Source organism: Procambarus clarkii, chromosome 28 (genome assembly GCF_040958095.1).
Source record: "Procambarus clarkii isolate CNS0578487 chromosome 28, FALCON_Pclarkii_2.0, whole genome shotgun sequence".
Classification (NCBI taxonomy): Eukaryota; Metazoa; Arthropoda; class Malacostraca; order Decapoda; family Cambaridae; genus Procambarus; species Procambarus clarkii.
The window spans coordinates 4017737-4037052 of NC_091177.1; the positions used below are offsets into that span (position 1 = coordinate 4017737).

Below are 19316 nucleotides of genomic sequence, written 5' to 3' on the forward strand. Positions count from 1 at the left end.
TAATTACCTAAGTGTAGTTACAGGATGAGAACAACACTTGTGTTCCATCTTCCCAGTATTCTTTGTCATATAATGCTTTGAAACTATTGATAACACCAAGTGCTATACTGTACAGGAGTGAAATATCTGTTTTTTCTTTTAACTTTATAATGAGGCAATGTTATGTTTTATGTTTTTAGGCATTAGTAATGTAGTGTAAATTTTGTGTTTTTCCATAGGCCACCTGTCCAGGAGCACGAGTAAGTGGTGGTGTAAGCAACTTTTCCTTTTCCTTCCGTGGAAAGGAGACAATTCGTGAGGCAATGCATTCTGTCTTTCTCTACCATGCTATCAAAGCTGGCATGGACATGGGAATTGTCAATGCAGGATGCCTGCCTGTGTATGATGACATAGATCCTGAACTTTTGCAGCTTTGTGAGTCTCTATTGTGGAACACTGATCCAGAGGCTACGGATAAGTTGTTAGCATATGCTGAAAAAAGCTCTTCTCAAGCAAAAGTTGGTGTTGTTCTTGATGAATGGCGAAATAGAGATGTTGAGGAGAGACTCAAACATTCTTTAGTTAAAGGTATTGATAAATTCGTAGAAGAAGACACTGAAGAAGCTCGTTCAAACACAGATAAGTATCCAAGAGCATTAAATGTGATTGAAGGGCCTCTTATGAGTGGAATGAGTATTGTTGGAGAGCTCTTTGGTGCTGGAAAAATGTTTTTACCTCAAGTAATTAAGAGTGCAAGAGTAATGAAAAAGGCTGTAGCATATCTCATTCCTTTCATGGAAGCAGAACGAGCTGCAAAGATGGGTGAACTTGGGGAAGAAATGTTGGACAAAGATAGATATAATGGCACAATTGTTTTAGCAACAGTTAAAGGCGATGTTCATGACATTGGTAAAAACATTGTGGGTGTAGTGCTTGGATGTAACAATTACAGAGTCATTGATTTGGGTGTAATGTGCCCATGTGACAAAATATTGCAGTGTGCCATTGCAGAGAAAGCTGACATTATTGGTCTCTCTGGACTAATTACTCCATCCCTGGATGAGATGATCTTTGTTGCACGGGAAATGGAAAGGCTGGGTCTACAGGTGAGTTTCTTCATTGTTCCATAGTCTTGTGGTTGTTTTCACATTTCAAGGTTATAAGTCAATGAATGTGGTATGTTTGTTATGAGGGATTCTTCCCATAATAATTGCATTATTATGGAAATAAAACGCTTCTAGATATAGTGGGCCAGCCAGAGGCTTAGGGCCTGTGCAGGAATATTCCTGCAAAAAAAAAAAAAAACTTCCAGATATGGCAGTGTTTTCTACACGAATCTAGCACTATGTAGTTACAGGATGAGAGCTACGCTCGTGGTGACCCATCTTTCCAACACTCTTGGTCATATAATGCTTTGAAACTACTGACGGTTTTGGCATCCACCACCACCATCTTCTCACTTAACTTGGTACAACCATGTACTGCTCTCTTTGCAAAAGTGAATTTTCCAATATTTTTTGATAGCTTTGTTTCCATAACCTAAACTTGTGTGCGTGTGTGTGTGTGTGTGTGTGTGTGGGTGGGTTTGATTGTGTTTAAAAGAGCAGGTGTTTTGCATGGGGCTAATAAACCTTCAGCCATTGTCTTTATTGACATGTTATGTAATATTCATAGAGACAGTAAGGGTGCCGAGTGAGTCTATATCTTTAGTATGTAATGGTATTAAATGAGTAACTTTTTGTCCTGTTCCGTGAGGTTCCGTTACTCATTGGGGGAGCAACAACTTCGAGAACTCATACAGCAGTCAAGATTGCCCCAAAGTACAACAATCCCGTTGTGCATGTACTAGATGCCTCCAAAAGTGTTGTTGTGGTAAGTGTTCCTTAAAGTAGAACTCTAAGGCAGCATGTTCACTTGTATGTAATCAATTATTTCTTATTATAATTATTACATTCTTAAAAATAATATGATGAAAATAAAATATTATAGCACTTGTCCTTAGAAGTTATAATGTTGCTTAAAATATGAAAAATACAGTTAACATAAACAAATTTCTTGTCATATTGTGGATTGTATACACGAGTTAATAATTCTATTAATCATAAAGTGAAGCTGGTCGTATTGAACTTGGCCCTTAGTTCCTATGTTTCTGAGAATGCAGTATTACAAATATGTGGGCCTGCAGGCCGCTCCATGCAACAGCCTGTTGGACCAAGGTCTCACAAGTCAGGCCTGGCCTCGTGTGCAACCCTGAAAGGCTTGGCTGGACCAGTGTTTAGCACAAGGAACTACTAAGGGTCCCAACAGAAAAAGGAGTTTCATTACATTCAAAGCGTGATTTTTGCTATGACCTGAAGCCTCCCCATGTTATGAATGTGGGAAATGAGATTATGGTGGAGATGGTGATGATTGCAAAGTTTGATGTTTAATATTTTGTGAAGTACTGTATTGTTTTAATACTATTGCTTAATATATTTGTATTTATTTTTTCCTTCTGCATAGTGTTCTTCATTGCTTGATGAATCTGTGTATGATGACTTTGTTGATGATCTGAGTGAAGATTATGATATGATCAGAGAAGAACATTATGAAAGCCTGCGAGAAAAAAGATTTCTCAGTCTTGGAGATGCAAGAAAAAGGAAATTTAAAATAGATTGGAAAACTGTTCCAAAACCTGGTCAGTATTTCATGTGTTTTGTTGAATTAAGTTTGGGATAATTACTCATAATGTATATGTCCATGTACTAGAAGATCAATTTGCCAGTGAGGCTGGTATCTGGATAGATTTCTAAGTAGCAACCTAATGTATTAAACAATTAAATACAAACCTGTTAACTACAAGGGAGACCCAACTGCAACCACACAGTCAGCACCCCTTGGATGAATTGACCGGAAGTTGTAGGGGGATGAAGAGAAACATTTATGAATAAACTTTATTGGGGAGCTCTTTTTTTTTCTTTGAGCTATCCCATTTGGCTGTAAGATTGACTTTATCCAAAGGACAGGATCTCATACAATTCAATTCTGGCACAATGTCTTTCGAGCACACACAGCCTTGATTTGTGTTATTTAGACAATATTTTAATAATTTTATCAATAAAAATGTATGACTGAAAGAACAGGTGTTTTTTCAAAATAATTTGTTTAAATATAGATTTCAAATTTTTTTAGTATACTTTAATTTTGTTCTTGGGTAGGGCAAAATAGGGCCAAAAATAATGGTGTTACAACCACAGGGTTGATTCAGAAAATCTTATGCATGACAGTTCAATTAGAAACTTTTCTTTTATTTTCAGCAATTCCAAAGTTTTTGGGCACAAAAGTATACAAAGATTATGATCTTACAACTTTAGTACCGTATATTGATTGGAAACCATTTTTTGATGTATGGCAGCTTCGTGGCAAGTACCCCAACCGTGGCTATCCGAAAATTTTCAAGGATGCTACTGTAGGTAAGTTTCTTGTAACCAATACAATTGCAGAGACTGGTACCATAAGAAATAAGGCACATCAAAATTTTTCTGGTGGAGCATCTCTTGGCAACCTGAAGCCATCTCGCCGAGATGGCTTCTCCCGAGTCATATTAGTCATAGGAGTTGGGTTTGACATACTGGGGACCAGAGCCAGAACCTGGCCCCCTTTCAGGGGCACAGGGAGCTTGAGATTTTTTTTTTTTTTTTTTTTTTTTTTTGAGATATATACAAGAGTTGTTACATTCTTGTACAGCCACTAGTACGCGTAGCGTTTCGGGCAGGTCCCTGGAATACGATCCCCTGCCGCGAAGAATCGTTTTTTCATCCAAGTACACATTTTACTGTTGCGTTAAACAGAGGCTACAGTTAAGGAAGTGCGCCCAGTAAATCCTCCCCGGCCAGGATACGAACCCATGACATAGCGCTCGCGGAACGCCAGGCGAGTGTCTTACCACTACACCACGGAGACTGGATTGTGATTGTTACAATCACCCACATTGAAAAAGCATCCAGAAAGTAATCTAAGCAACACAAACAAACTGCAAAGTTCACATAAAATGACTGTTTTCTAAAAAAACGTGCCAGACCAACCGAGCTGTGATGGGTATGTGGGCCTGCGGGCCGCTCCAAGCAACAGCCTGGTGGACCAAACTCTCACAAGTCAAGCCTGGCCTCGGGCCTGGCTTGGGAAGCAGAAGAACTCCCAGAACCCCATCAAGCAGTTACCCCTTCTTTACCACCAATCTCGATCTGATTTGTAGACCTGGAACCTCTTGTGGAGTTCTTTTATCATTTCTTTGTCATTCTCCAAGAGTTTTCCTCCACGTCCCGACAATATGATCACATGGTCTTGATCTGTTGTTTTCCTCGCTATATGGCTGTGCAACAGCTTAGGTTGGCCCTTTGTGCCAGGTGCTAACTCTGCTTCCCAATAGGCTAAACAGGACTCCTATTGCTGATGTGACGCGTTGGGGGAAAGCCATTTCAGTACGATAGCTTTAGGGATCTACCGAGGCTGTACCATAAAGATGGGTTTCATTACATTCAACACAGTTTTTATTTAACAATTAATAGGAGTCACTAGAGAAGCGGGTGAATTTGACAAAGATGAGTAGTAAACCAAGGATAGTTAATTAAGGATCAATAAACAATTAACCAGATTTATACTTGTACATCAGATACACAGTTTAACAGTGATTAAACCACCTCATGATATAATAGTGACAATTTATGGTATTAGAAGAAAGTATGAGCTGTGTTAATGATCTAAAATCATTAACAGCAACACTTCTGAAAGTTATGTATTAATAAAAAATCACTTAATGTTCCTCTAATGTTTAATATTATATTATTTTACATAGCAATTACAGTGTAAGCAGTGTTTTATTACAAGCTATCATTATAATTAAATATAAGATGTTTAGATAAATTACAAAAGCTAACATCAAACACATCCACAGGGATCTAATTAAAATCTTTTGTGGATTCTAAAATCCATTAGCACTACTGATAAAATTGCAGAAGAGGTACAGATAGGCACTGTCCTAAAATCAATGCCTTAAAGTTGAGACGGAAGTGAAGAGCATCGGTTTTTAAAGTGAAAGCATTGTAAGAAAATAAGATCAATCTCTGTTATAAAATAATAGAGGGCAAGAAAGATAGTCATGGACTATAAATGAACATCTTGTTAGAGAAGTAACCATTTTCTTCCTAACAGTCGTATCAGAACACCAAAGGAAATGAGAACTTAATCTTTTTTTTTTTTACCTTTTATTATACTGTATCTTGCATACAGTGTTATTGTCTTTCAAAGCCTGAAGCACACGAACGAACAGCTGTACAGCATATTTATTATAAAACATTTAGTAATAGTTTCTAAATAATTTAACAGGTGATGAAGCAAAACGTGTGTTTGATGATGCTCAAAAGCTTTTATCAAAAATCATCTCGGAGGGATCTTTGAAAGCTACTGGTATTGTTGGCTTCTATGCTGCCAACAGTGTGGAGGACGATATAGAGGTCTACAGTGATGCATCAAGATCACAAGTTGTTGCCAAATTGTTTGGCTTAAGACAGCAGGTACTCGAGAGTTTTCAAAGCGTTTAGAAAATATTTCATTTGATGTACAGTAATGGAATGGTAATTGTATGTTAGCACCATGTAGTAATGATTTCCTTAAAACTAATAGTGACAGTATTTGGTACAAATTTGCATTATACCTTGTTAGGGTCTTGCATCTAAATGGACTTACTTCATTATGCATAAATGAAATTCATTGGTTTTTTACACTGAATATAGTGACAGTTGATGGTATTGTTACAATGTAACAATCACATGGTGGTGTTTGGTGTCAAACCAAAGGAAAGCGTCTTAGATGCTACTCAGAAACTTGTTTAAGTCAGCAGAAGCTAATTTATTTGAATACTTCCAAGCTAACAGTCAAAGTATTTCAGTGTATAGTCTGCGTTGCTTGGTAGATCTTTGAGTCCATTATGTAAAATAGGAAAACAATGGTCTCAAGAATTTCCACATGTGGTAAAACATACATAAATGAATATTAATAGATATTCCCTATAAGCACAGTAGTTTTAATCATATTACTGAAATGTAATAGGATGGGTCATATGGCATTCTCATATTGTATTTTTCATATTTCTCGAGGCTGAGAAAGAGAGTCAGGACCAGTTCTGCTGTATATCGGACTTCATATCTCCAAGTGATTCTGGAGTTGAGGATTACATTGGCATGTTTGCTGTAACTGCAGGTTTTGGTGTGGATGAGTTGTGCACCAGGTTAGTATATTCTGGATTTATTCTGCCTCATGCATTTTACTTAATATTAAACCAATTACCGTACTTATTTGTGTTACTTAGGTAATATACAAAGGGCCTTTGCTCAATAGAATTTCTCCACAAGACAAACCGTTTGTGTTCAATGTAAATTGCTCAATGGCTCAAACAAATATTAATTTCTGTGAGGATTCTTTAGCTAAACCGGCACCAAGCCAGGGTGTTGAGACACTAATGTTAACAGCAAGCCTAACTATTTATCAAAAGAAAGCAGCAAGCCTGTATTACTAGCATCATCTTATCAAGGAAAGATGCTTCCAGAAAGAATTCTGGAAGAATTCTGGAAGAAAGAATTCTGGAAGACAGGGCTAATCTCATCAAAACTTCTAAAATATTGAACAATTTGCAGGATATTGATCCAGACAACTTCTTCAAAAGGTCAGATGTAACACAAACAAGGAGTAACAGTTTCAAACCTAACTAGCTACAATATAAGAAACAGATGCTTTTCACCCATAGGGCTATAAATTCATGGAACTGTTTACAGAAATTTGATTTTCCTGTACTTTCAAAAGTTTTATTATTACTGTATTATAGTTTCCAGAACGACTTGGATGACTACAGTATAATTTTGGTGAAAGCCATTGCTGACAGACTGGCTGAAGCCTTTGCTGAAGAACTTCATGAGAGAGTGAGGAAGGACCTGTGGGGTTTTGCTTGTGATGAGTACCTGGAAACGAATGACTTGCATAGACTGAAATATCAGGTAAGATGTTTCTTTGTAATGCCACTTTTGTTTACACCTAAAAAAAAAATTCTGAGAGATCCACAGTGGCTGCCTGTTGCTAGCTGCCTGGTTAGCTACATATATTTAGTCACACCAGGCACTTATTAAAAATCTACTGGGGACCAGAGACCAAAATGTAGCCTCCTCACTGAGAACGGGGTATTTGTGATCACCCTGGCTGAGAAATAAGCCACCAGAAAGGTGTAGTGAAACAAAACGGACAACAGCTAGGCAAATCTACTAAGCTACTATGAAAACGAGGCACCCAGTAGCACCATTCTTGTGCATCATGGGAGTGGCATCTCGGTTTACCCCCTTTTATAGAGCTGTGGGGAAATGAGTGACCCATTTTGCCAGCTTAGGTACCCACACTGCTTGGGCTGTCCAGGTATGGGCCTGCAGTGAAGGGGGGTTCTTGACCCCTCCTTTGGCATTGGGGGCCTTGGCCATCAGTCTACCCTCCCCCCCCCCCCAACCACACACACAATTCCTTTCAGTCATTAGAGTGATTGCATTCTGGGGTGGCAGTTAACTCTCCAGTCTGTTGTGGGTCCCCAAGTGGGACTCTCTTGTCATGCAGTACATTCTTGAGCTCTTGGATTTGGGTTGTTTCATCCCTTGTCTGATCTTTCACGTGACCACCTTCACACAGGTCTGCCTTGTTCTTCAGGCTAATGCCTGGATAGTGTCCCTGGAACTGAAGGATGCCTATTGGCATATTCCTCTTCACCATGATTTCAGGAACTGGTTAGGGGCCATAGTGGGGTGTCACAGTTACTGTCTTTGGGGTCTCTCATTTGGTTTGAGTCTGTCTGTCTCGAACCTTCACCAGGTTGACACAATGTTGTGATTCGCATCTTTAGTTGTTGGGGGTTCTCATCTTTGCTGGTTTGGGCTCCCTGCCAGTCTGCATATCTGCAAGCTTCTCAGTTTGGGCTTCATGATTAGTATTATTCAGGGTTCTCAGGGTCATTGGGCATGTTCTCTTTGTTGGTTGCACAGCATGATCCACAAGTATAAGGCGGAATGGCATGCTCTGTGGTTCATTCGTCTTCTAGTGGGCTCCATGGTCCAGCTCCACTCCAACTACTTTCCAGTGGTTCATTGCCTGAATTCTGCAGGGTTGCTTCTGTCCATTCCTCTGTGGAGTTGGACTCTGTGAGTAGCTCATCTTTTGGATTCTCTGACATGGTTATCTGCAAGGCCTGTCTGCCACTCTTTCAAACAGTCCCTTTCATTTTTTTATCCCATTTCCACAGGGAGAATGTTGAAGTGGCCTTCTGTTGGCTTTGCAAGACATTTGGGTGCTCTAGGTGGATGCTGTTGCAAGCAGTCTGTCCTATGTGGCCCCCATTCCCAGATTGCAGGGCTCTTGTGGTGGATGCCTTTTGGCTAGGGGAGGGAGCTCCTGCAGTTCTTCCTTCCTGTTTAGCTGTTAATCAGCATGGTGATCTTTCTGGTTCCTTGATGCCCAGCTTAGCAGTTATGTTTGGCACTTCTGGCCTCCTGTTCAAATTTGCAGTTCTACCTCTTTCAGTGAATTGCTCTGAAGATGTTCTTCAATGGTTTGAGGAACTCTTCCAATGTGTGTGTGTGTGTGGGGGGGGGGGGGGGGAGTTTCTAGCTCTGGTGTACCTCTGTTTGTACGGTCTGCAATTGTCTGATCTCGAAGTATCCACCTTGTGTCTGTGCCAATATTTAATCTCCTGGCACTATTACCTTTCCTGTCTCTTCATCAGGAAAACATCATCGCTTGTTTTCTGTGAAGGTTTCGGTGGTTCTGTCCTTTTATCCTGGGTGATCAATGATTGGCATTTTATGCCCAATACTGTTTTCTTGTATTCTCCAGCTCTGCTCTCCTCCACCCCTGGCACGTCTCTTTCGTTTTGTTCTCTGTGGTGAGATAGCAACATGTAGCCCCCCCCCCCTTCAGAAAATGATGTTAGATGTTCTGTAATGAAACACCTTTTTCTTGTGGGTCCATGTTGGTACATTGACCAGCCAGGCTGTGGTGGGCCTGCGGGCCGCTCCAAGCAACAGCCTGGTGGACCAAACTCTCACATGTCAAGCCTGGCCTCGGGCCGGGCTTGGGGAGTAGAAGAACTACCAGAACCCCATCAAGCAGGTATCAAGCTAATGACCGAGGGTATGCATTAGCCAGTTGGGGATTCCAGTAATGCCAACTGGTGGTGCAGTTGTTACATAACTTATGAATACCTCATTTTGAAAGTTTAGATTTGCTTTGCTTTGCTGTCTTTGTTTCACTATACCTTTCTGGTGCCTTATTTCTTGGTTTTGGTGATTAAGAGAATCCCCTTGCTGACTGTGCTCCTGAGAGGCCAGATTTTGGTAGTCTATAGGCTTTTAATCATGTGCAAAGGCCTGAAGTGACTTGAAATGTGTTGAATTAACTGAGCAGTTAGCAACAAAAAGCCACCCGAGACTCGCTAAAAAGTGGCCGTTTATTACTTTCAGTGCTGGTTTTGCATTGTGATGGTCAAGAGAGAGCCGCAAGCTCATTCATGTATTGTTACCAGATGTATGCCCTTTTTTGTGTTCTCTTGCACGAGTTAATCATATAATGTGCAAGTTGATGAACCACTTCTAATGGTTGCATAAACTTGTGCCTACCTATCAATGGGTAGGTAATCGTGTGATTAAGCAAATATTAGAAGGGGTGGGAGAGGATCACTTATCTTTACATTTTGAACTCGCACTTTCCAAATTTGTATTGTTAGTAGTAACCCAAAGAAGGTACCTTTTTCTTTTCTTTATTAAATGTCTGAGCTTCAACTACCCAATCACTATCATTGCAGACAGTAGCCAAGGTCAGCATGACCCTCACCTTGCAACCCGTCCTCTTAAAAATAACGTCACTTTTGGCTCGTATGCGCAATATGGCCAAATTTGGACGTACTGTAATTTGAAATGAAATCGACTCACAAAAGTGAGGTTCTGTTCCGTTTTCTATTTGAGTCGTCCGGCCTACGCGCAGAGGTTATAAGAGGACACTTTAAATTAACGTTTTTCATAACGTTTTGAAACTTTATGAGAATTTCCTGCCCACCTAACCTATCAGAGGACCCTTAACTTACTGTTGTTGAAAAAAAAAATCCCAAATTTATTTTCATTTTTTTTAATTTTCAAATTACGTCCAAATTCGGCCATATGGGCAAACGGCCAAAAGCGACGTTCTTTTTAAGAGGACAGGTTGCACTTTGATGCAGGAGGAAGTTTTTCAAACGGTCCAAAACGGTCTAAATACGGAATAAGAGGATAGTTGAGGAAAAATTACATAAAACAATGTACAGGTAGTTGCAATTCTTTGGACAAGGAAAGATGAGAATGGGAAAACTCTCTCACATAGCTCACAATCTACCCCTTCCCCCCCCTATTTATCATACTTCATGATCTCATGGCACACCAGTGTTTTTTGTTTCTTTTTTTACTTATTATTCTGAACAAGTGGTATATCCTTTACAGTTAGTTACACTGACTATTACCTTGTGGAGATGATGCTGTTGTGTTATGGAGTGTTTCTGCATTCAATTCCATGCCTGAACTAAGAATTTTTGCCATTTTTTGAGCTAGATCACTGTCTTACAAGGTCTTCTCCTCCCTCACCCCCCCCCCCCCACACATAGCAGGAGCAATTAATTTGTCTTCCAAAATATTTGATAACACATTTGAATTTGCTTCGATTTTATGTGAAGCTACTCGACGTTTTGGCGAGCAGGCTCTCTGCTGTCACTTTAACGTACTACCACCACATCTAATACCTTAAATCTGAATTGATTAGACCTACTTGTACAGTGCATTATATAGGATGGAGGTTGGCAATTTATTAATGAAGCATAATGCAGGAGCCTCACATTAAATTGGTGCAACAAACTATGAGAAGTATCACCCATGAACCTCCAGCCAACTTTGTCACTGCTCTTTCTTACCTTGGCAAATAAGTACATTTTAAAAAAAATGTTAAATTTCCTTAAAGGGAATAAGACCTGCTCCTGGATACCCAAGCCAACCAGACCACCAGGAAAAATTAACCATATGGAAGATAATGAAGGTAGAGGAACAAACTGGAATTGGGCTGACAGATACCCTTGCCATGACCCCTGCAGCCTCGGTTTCAGGACTCTATTTTGCAAATCCGAAGAGTCATTACTTTTCTACAGGAAAACTACAAAAGGACCAGGTTAGTTTTTTTGTATATGCCGGGAATCTTTTGAATGATTGATTGTGTGGTACACAGATAGTGAGGCACAATTTAGCAACATCTCAAAAGTTATTCATGATGTTTAATGAAATTAAGATTACTAGTACAGTAGTGTGCGTCTTAGATATCAGGCTCTTGGGGAAGGGGGGGGGGGGGGACTGAAAATGTTTTGCTGGCTGTCACTTTGTTGTGCCATAAGACAATTTTTGGGCCAGGTTAACAATACTGCATATGGATGCACAAAGATCTTTTTAAACTGTCCCTGCCTGGCCTTACTGAAGAATATTCTACGTATATGGTAGCATTCTTGTTAGTGAAGAAACAAAAAGTAGGTAATAATGAATGTGGAATTTCATTATTTGCAGACAAACTGTGGATCGCGTTAGAGGAGAACATTTATGTAAATGGTGTGCAAGGTTTCATGATTAGCATTTGAAGGTGGTTATGTATGAACCAGTTTTCTACAGCAGGGAAATGTTACAAATAAAATAGTATAAATTATCAATAGTTGTTTGATTACAGATTATGGACTATGCTCAGCGCCGAGGTGTTGACATCACACAAGTTGAAAAGTGGCTGGGTACATACCTATCATATGATCCATCAGAAGAGTGAGGCGACATAAAAATTACGACATTCAAAATTTCTGCCAAGTTACTATTGCCTGAGTATTGTTACTGTATATAGCAATTAACAGTGGGAGGTATAACATGTAAATTGAGAATATTTTTATATAATATGTAGATACATACTTGAAATTTATGGTTTAATATAAAGTTACAATCACTTTTAAGCTTCATTTGTGATTACATATCCACTACCACCGAGTTAATTCAGTATCAAACTTACACCACTCTTGGATATTATGCCTACGGTCAGCTACTGGAACCAAAATAATCTCTAAAGTTATTCAAAGCCATGTTTTGTGTGTTACATTATGGCGCGTGTGTGTATAATTACCAAAGTATAGTTACAGGATGAGCTGCGGTCACGGTGTTCCATCATTCTGAATCTATCAAATGAAGTTTTCAAGCTTCTGATGGTATTGACACACACTTTAAAGTTCTGTTGTTTGAACTGTGTTCATGTATTGAACATCTTGTTATTACCTTTGCTATGTAGTTAGAATAGTGGTACATTATTATTCTAATTTATTGCTACAAGTTACTAACAAATTGCAAACTTTTTAAATAACTACATTTATAATAAAGTTTTTATTTATACTGTATATATTTTATTGCATCCATCATTAACCGCTTTCAAAGCAGTTTTATGTAAATTTCTTGGCATATTTGTCTCCCTTAGTTTGAATCTATGCCATTATGTTGACAGTTGTGGATTACAATAATTCATATGAATTGGTAATTCATGCCAAGTCTGAAAGTATTCATATCATCCTATCCACTAGTTTTGTTATGTTTAATGCCTTCAGCCATTGTCTATGAGCAATTAACCCTTAAGCTGCGCAACACAACATATGATGTGGTACACAATTCTGCAACAGTTACTCACCACATATGATGTGTGGATGTACAGTGAAAAATTTAAAAGTCCCGTAGCTACACAGGGTTCACATCGGCTTCCTCAGGGCTCTAGTAACCCTCCCCCATCTTGAAAAAAATCCTGAGTACCTCACTTTCCATTTAGAACCTCAGTAAGAAAATGATGACCATTTCTTGGCAACATCACCATCCAGTATCTGAGCGTTTAGGGCAACCATAGAGGAGACGCTAATCCCTTAGCAACAGCAAATGAATTACTATGAATAAATATGTGGGTGTCTGTATATTTATACTTGTATAGCCATACATACTTATATTTTCAAAGTTATACATAATAGACTGTACCTTTGGCACACAAATACAACCTGTTGGCAAGAAAAAACTAAGTGAGAAACAATGAAAATATATCAACAAAGTTATTCCCATGCGGCACCTCAACTCACTTTACCTAAAAATATGCAACTTCTCCAGGCCACTACAGCTAAACCACAAGAGCTAGAAACTTTTTAATTGGATTTTTGTGTTTCTTGGAGGATAATTAACAACGTTAAGAAAAAAAATTCTGAACACTTTTTTGCTTTAGCACATGGGGGTATGTCAGCTATTAATAGTTAGCAGTCAAAGGGTTAAGTAGCATGGGTTTGAACCTCTTCCACCTCCCCTGTAAATTCAAATTTAATATATCAAAATACTTTATCAACAAGCATTTTGTTGTCTTGAGTAATAATCTAAAATTTCATAATTTTTCAGGAGCTTGACATTACAAAAGAATTTCATATTATATGAAGTTTTATTAATGGCTAAAACAAACTAAATTACACTATTTCATTATCAAATACTTCAAATACTTTATCAGTCAAATCATTCATAATTTTGAGTTCAGGAGAGTTGAAGTTCTTTAAGAAAACGTATGTTGATTGGGCCGTCTGTTGAAAGGCTGTTAAAGAAGGCTGAAACTGCATGGCTGCATAGACACCAATGATTAATATCTGTAAAAAAAAAAAGAATTATTCAAGTGCATTTAATCCCTTATGTTTATAATTAAAACATGCAACATCTATCTTGCATATGTATGAACTTGTTATGTAAGGAGTTGACAATCAATAGGAGAAAAGGGGGGGTTGCAATTATTGTAGATCACCAGAAAGCTTTTGACGCTGTTCACAAGCATCTATGCAACCCAGAAACACAGGCTGGTGTATCAGGAAGAGTACTAAAGTGGGTGAAGGAATACGGGAGGGACTTTGTGCAAAGGTAAACTTGGAGGCATTTATGGCCAGAAATGAGAACACAAAAATCAGGAGGGTAGCAGAGCAGCAGTTTAAAACCCAATGAGAAAGGAGAATAAGAAAAATGGTTGCAATGGTTCAAAATGAAAATGCTCACGAAATCAAACTGAAAGTAGTAGTATTGCAAACTGCAATAGTTATTTCCTCAAATAGTTATATTTTTTCTTAACTTATTGTACCTTATATTTAAATATTTTGTTCATATATGAACAAATACATCACCTACAGTATCTATGCCTAGGGATCTAGAACCCAAAACTACATTTGCCCCTTAATTTCTTAACAAATCGACAAACTCCAGTACCAGACAGCACCCTTGTATAAATACTGTATTTTAGTATGTTACATATCAAGTCATTGAGTACACTCGAGAGAGAGTGGGTGTGTAGTATCTATAAAACTGCAGTACTAATCCTGTTCTTAAACACTTCCTAGAGGGGTGTAACAGGGCTCACGAGAAATAAATACTCGATATGCCAAGAGTGTGACTTAAGCAAAACAAATTTCTTGCAAATTAAGTATCCTCCCAAATTTATTATTGCTCAAAATTGTAGTTTCTAAATATCAATGAACCTTTTAAATCTGCTAAATCTTACTCCCATTTCATCCCAAATCCTTATCTTGACCCCTTCCCAGTGCTATATAGTCGTAATGGCTTGGCACTTATCCCAATATTTCCCTCCCTCCCAACTTCGCATTTAGTTTGATTAACCCAATAAACTGATTATTATTTATTTATCTTTTATGTCTGAAACACTTAATGACTATACAGTACATTTCTTACCCATGAATTATCCACTCTTGTATCAAATGTTAAATGTATGGGGTTAATATTTACAACCAAAATACATTTTCAGTCATCACATCATATTATTATTACCAAGATGAACATTATAATGCATCATAAAATTGTGATTACACTAAACACTTACTTCTTTGTACTGTAAAAATTTAACACTAAACCCAGGTTTCCAATAAACTTCATTTTGCTAATCATAAAACCCCATATTGTATATAAATTTTTTTAAATAAATTTTTAATTCTGCTCATTACCCAAACTGAAAAATCTTCCCACCTTAATAACAATGGGAGCAGCAAGTTGCAAGTTTCTGGATATACCAAAGGAGTCCATGAAGTCAGTGACGAAAATTTTGACGAGTGGACCATAGTTGATGAGGTAATACTCCAATCCCTTACTGTGGGAGAAGATAAAGCTGCACCATCTTTCTTCCAGGCATACATCCTTAAATAGGATTGCGGACTAATTTAACCAGTTTTAATTATAACATTATTCAACAAAATGTCATGTACAGTAATTAATATTCACACTGCCCACCTGGTGATGTTCTGTATATCTTTGCTGATGTTGATAACCTCTCTTAGCAGGGCAGGTTTCACGAGTGTATTGTTCACTTGCTTATCCTCTAGACTCCTGGAAGCTGCTAGAGCTGCCAGAGGCACCACAGCTGTTACAACCACCACTGCTAGCAGTGACTGTTTCATCTTGATTCTTTCACTGTGGGTAAAAATAATATTTGTATCTCCAATGCCAAATTTACAAAATGTAGTAAACTTCGGAAGACAATTCAAAATAACACTTATTGCATATAAATGAAATATATTTACAAATCTGTAAAATGTGAAGTCACCACCACCACAAGCAGAAAAATTTGTATTTTACTTAATAAAATTAATTCCTTTTGTTGGAGAAGGGCTTCCTGTGTACATACTGTGATATGCAGGGTCACACTACTGAGCCTCCCCTGGATATAACCACACAATGAGCCAACTAACTCATGTGGTATCTATTTACTACTAGGCAAACAGAGGCATTAGTTGAAAGGAAACATGCCCAAACATTCCTGAAATGTCTGGGATTTAAATTCAGAATTCTTAACCGAATTAAGAACAAACTCTGCTTTACTACCGAGATCCTATATATTTATTAAAATTATTAAGTACTGTATTTATTAATTTCTTACTTCTGTAAATCTTTTTAATATTTAAAATGCATTTCATTACTATAAGGCATTCATGCACCTTAGGGACATCCTTGAATGAACAGATGAATTTGAGTGAAAACTTTTCCTTCCTCTAGAAATACAGGTTAAAAAAAAATTAGACAAAACCAGAAATGAAGTACTGTACTAGTCTTGTCTGATGGTGGTGGTGGTGTTTTGTTCCAGATTGACTATAGTGTTAAGTAGGGAGATATGGATTTGTAGTCAAAATAACATTCACACACCTTCAGATCCTGTAAGGTACTTACAAAGGAAGAAAGTGATACTTTTCAAAAACTACTGTTATTCTGTTTAAGGCAATGGTAGTTAGTATTTAGTGTAGCATACTGTAAAATGTATAAATTATTGCTCATTATATTACAATCTTATTGATAGAACTACAGTGGAAATAAATTTAAATATGCCTAGCTGCTGTTAGGCTGGCCAGCCAGCCAGCACTACCACTTTCTTGTTACATATTTTAAAAAACAAAGACCCTATGCCCAAAACAAAACCACCAACCCATTTTTAATGTTAATAATCAACCCTGAAAACTGGAGATAACGCAAATACCTAAGTATTAAAAGACAAATTGTAAGCAAATTGCAGCTTAGGTTTAGAGAGACTGAAAACTTAAAAACCGTTGACCAAACCACACACTAGAAAGTGAAGGGACGACTACGTTTCGGTCCGTCCTGGACCATTCTCGAGAATGGTCCAGGACGCACAGAAACATCATCGTCCCTTCACTTTCTAGTGTGTGGTTTGGTCAACATATTTCAGCCACGTTATTGTGACTCCTCATCTGTGCTCTTAAAAACCATTTGCTGGTAAGCACACTGGTATTAATGTTAAATATGACAATGTTGTACATGATGTTCATTTGGTCCCTAGTTTACTATCTTATAGATCTCCCCCAGCATTAGGTTGAGAGCATTACAATCAATTAAAAATAAAGCTATGACCATAATTCTTTGAGCCCTCAGATGCACAAGCATCATCACCATGAGAGATGATCAGAGACTCCCAACTTCATGTCAAATAATAGTGCAGCTAAACACAATCTGCTGTGCAAAGATCACGAGGGATCCAACATCATCAGTACTAATTATGTGACAAACTGAATGGTGCTGTTTGCATGCAAGAAAAGTGTTGCCAACACACCAGGAGGCAACCCATAAGCAAAATGGTTAGTAGTGCTGCCAACTTTGTTAAGTATGACTATTATATTCAATATACAAATTAATGATATTCCACTACACAGTATATGTACCCTGAAATACAAGTGTATTACACAACTTTCAACAACAACAAAATAAATAAAAATCCAGCAGGTCTCAAAGCAACAGCACTTGATTGACACCATTGTGATACCTTTATAAATAATTAACAGCCTCGTGAGCACTATGCTTACAGTGATGGCTTTATTTAACATTAAAAAATAGTTTGATATTTTAAACTCCGTACTATATTTTTTATATTTTTGATAGCACCCAGAACTCTGCTGCAAATTGCATACTCTGGAATGGCAAGCTGATGCCTTGAGGCACGAGTTATTCGATTACCTAAGCTCACTTGGGTCCCAATAAACAATAACTAAATGCTAATACCGTATTCCCCTTTAAGGTGTAGATCAATCCACGCTACAAACCTAACTAGTTTCGAATACTGGAAATTATGTTTACTCCAATATGTATAATTATATCGCCATACACAGCAGTTACAGTACAAGATTTAACAAGAGGAGTGGGAGATGCCTAAACCAGCCGCCTCCGGAAGTAACAATCAAGTCTGTTTCAAGACAGTTTTGGTTTTCCTGCTTCATCAACTTGCTGCCACACCATCCTACGTCGTCTGACTATACTCGCCCTTCGCTTATCTACCGGTAATCTATACAGCGAATAAACACGATTGTAATTTATTTACTCTTCTGGCTGACCGCCCTCGTGGATTACTAGCTCCTCCAACTACATTGTTATTGACTTTACCTTTAATATCTAAGATTCCTTAATCTGTGTGTATTAAATATTCGTCTTTCCACGACTTCAATTGCACTTTTAACTAGGTTATAGGTTGCCCGAGAGAGAACTTTTCCCAGCACTGACACACGACGGGCGACCCAGGCAGCGGTGGGTGGCAGACAGCTCCTGCAAGCAGCTGCATGGACTTTGGGTCTTTGTTTAAAGGACGGGCTGTGTGGTGTTGTGTTGAGGAGCTCGAGTCCCCGAGGCCCGCCCCGAGCAACTGCCTGGTGCAGCTGCTTGCGGGAGCTGTCAGCCACCCACCGCTGCCTGGGTCACCCGTCGTGTGTCAGTGCTGGCAAAAGTTCTCTCTCGGTCAAGCTATAACCTAGTTAAAAGTGCAATTGAAGCCGTGGAAAGAGAACATTTAATACACCATCCCGTCCTCTAAACAAAGACCCAAAGTCCATTACATGCACCCGCCAAACCCCCTGTTTATGAATGAAAAACGGTTTACACACGACTCACAACTGATGACCTTCGAACATTTCTCGAACAGTGCTTCGCTGACGACCTTATTCGAATGGCAACTCTACAAATGCTTCACCCAACCTAACTTAACCAACGCCTAACTGTACATTAAACTTTAATATATAACAATATTAAATTATATACGATAATAAATCTGTAATACACAGTATGTTAAAATTGAAGAATGAGTCTTGGGGGAACGGCCGCCACTTTAATGAGCCTGGCCTGAGGACAGGTCGATAGCATTGCTATGCACAGTCCCTTGAGCTCCGAGCCTTCCCAGATATTCTTAAAATAACTAGAGAAAGCCCAATGGTGATCTCATCGAAATCAACAATTTTAGACTGAAATGTTGTTTTATTACGTCAGTTGTGATGACAATAATCACAGAGTAGTAAAATATATATATTTGGACAAATGTAGTATACTCCCTTCCCAGGGGCCAAGGGAAACGTCTGGAGAAAAGCAGAAATATGAGGTTATTGTTCCGGGGGGTCGATCGTGGAGCATGTGTCAAAAGTGTCAAAAGACGCAGGCAGCGTGCGGACAGGTTCGATCACTAAGACTACGAAGGGTAGTTGTAGCAGGAGAGAAGAAGGTGGTTGTTGCGTCATTTGTCGTTGGTGAAGCATGTAGATCGAATATCAAATGAAACAGGCAGCGTGTGGACGGGCTCGTGCACCTGGAGGAGGTGATGTAGGCAGGTATAGAGTCAGGACAACGAAGGAGAGCTGAATTGTCTAGGCGGCGACGGAAAGTCGGCAAGGCAAGTTGTAGGTCTTGTAC

At 38.6% G+C, this 19316-nt stretch overlaps 2 protein-coding genes across 4 annotated transcripts in view; one reads left to right on the forward strand and one right to left on the reverse strand.

Annotated features, from left to right (window-relative positions):
- The window catches only part of LOC123754994 (methionine synthase), a 29834-nt gene extending 17363 nt beyond the window's left edge, over nt 1-12471 (forward strand). For all 3 annotated transcript variants that reach the window (XM_045737365.2, XM_069332807.1, XM_045737363.2), the window contains exons 13-21: nt 219-1085; nt 1735-1851; nt 2482-2656; nt 3276-3431; nt 5344-5531; nt 6114-6244; nt 6839-7007; nt 11023-11226; nt 11770-12471. In XM_045737365.2, coding sequence (XP_045593321.1) covers nt 219-1085; nt 1735-1851; nt 2482-2656; nt 3276-3431; nt 5344-5531; nt 6114-6244; nt 6839-7007; nt 11023-11226; nt 11770-11862 — 2100 coding nt within the window. In that variant the 3' untranslated portion in view covers nt 11863-12471. The remainder of the gene's footprint in view (nt 1-218; nt 1086-1734; nt 1852-2481; nt 2657-3275; nt 3432-5343; nt 5532-6113; nt 6245-6838; nt 7008-11022; nt 11227-11769) is intronic.
- A 1049-nt stretch (nt 12472-13520) lies between these two features.
- On the reverse strand, nt 13521-18302 carry LOC123754995 (uncharacterized). Its single transcript, XM_045737366.2, has 4 exons — nt 18027-18302; nt 15375-15554; nt 15114-15234; nt 13521-13738 (listed from the first exon to the last, which is right to left on the reverse strand). The coding sequence occupies exons 2-4, from the start codon at nt 15539-15541 to the stop codon at nt 13565-13567; spliced, it is 462 nt and encodes a 153-aa protein (XP_045593322.1). The 5' UTR covers nt 15542-15554; nt 18027-18302; the 3' UTR covers nt 13521-13564.
- Nucleotides 18303-19316: the final 1014 nt, after the last annotated feature.

What these genes read in the sequence shown, in the direction of transcription:
- LOC123754995 (XM_045737366.2), bottom strand. Translation starts at nt 15,541, where the DNA reads ATGAAACAGTCACTGCTAGCAGTGGTGGTTGTAACAGCTGTGGTGCCT. An exon ending in GATATACAGAACATCACCAG is followed by an intron (nt 15,235 to 15,374) that starts GTGGGCAGTGTG and finishes CTTCTCCCACAG; the next exon opens with TAAGGGATTGGAGTATTACC. An exon ending in CTGCTCCCATTGTTATTAAG is followed by an intron (nt 13,739 to 15,113) that starts GTGGGAAGATTT and finishes TTTTTTTTACAG; the next exon opens with ATATTAATCATTGGTGTCTA.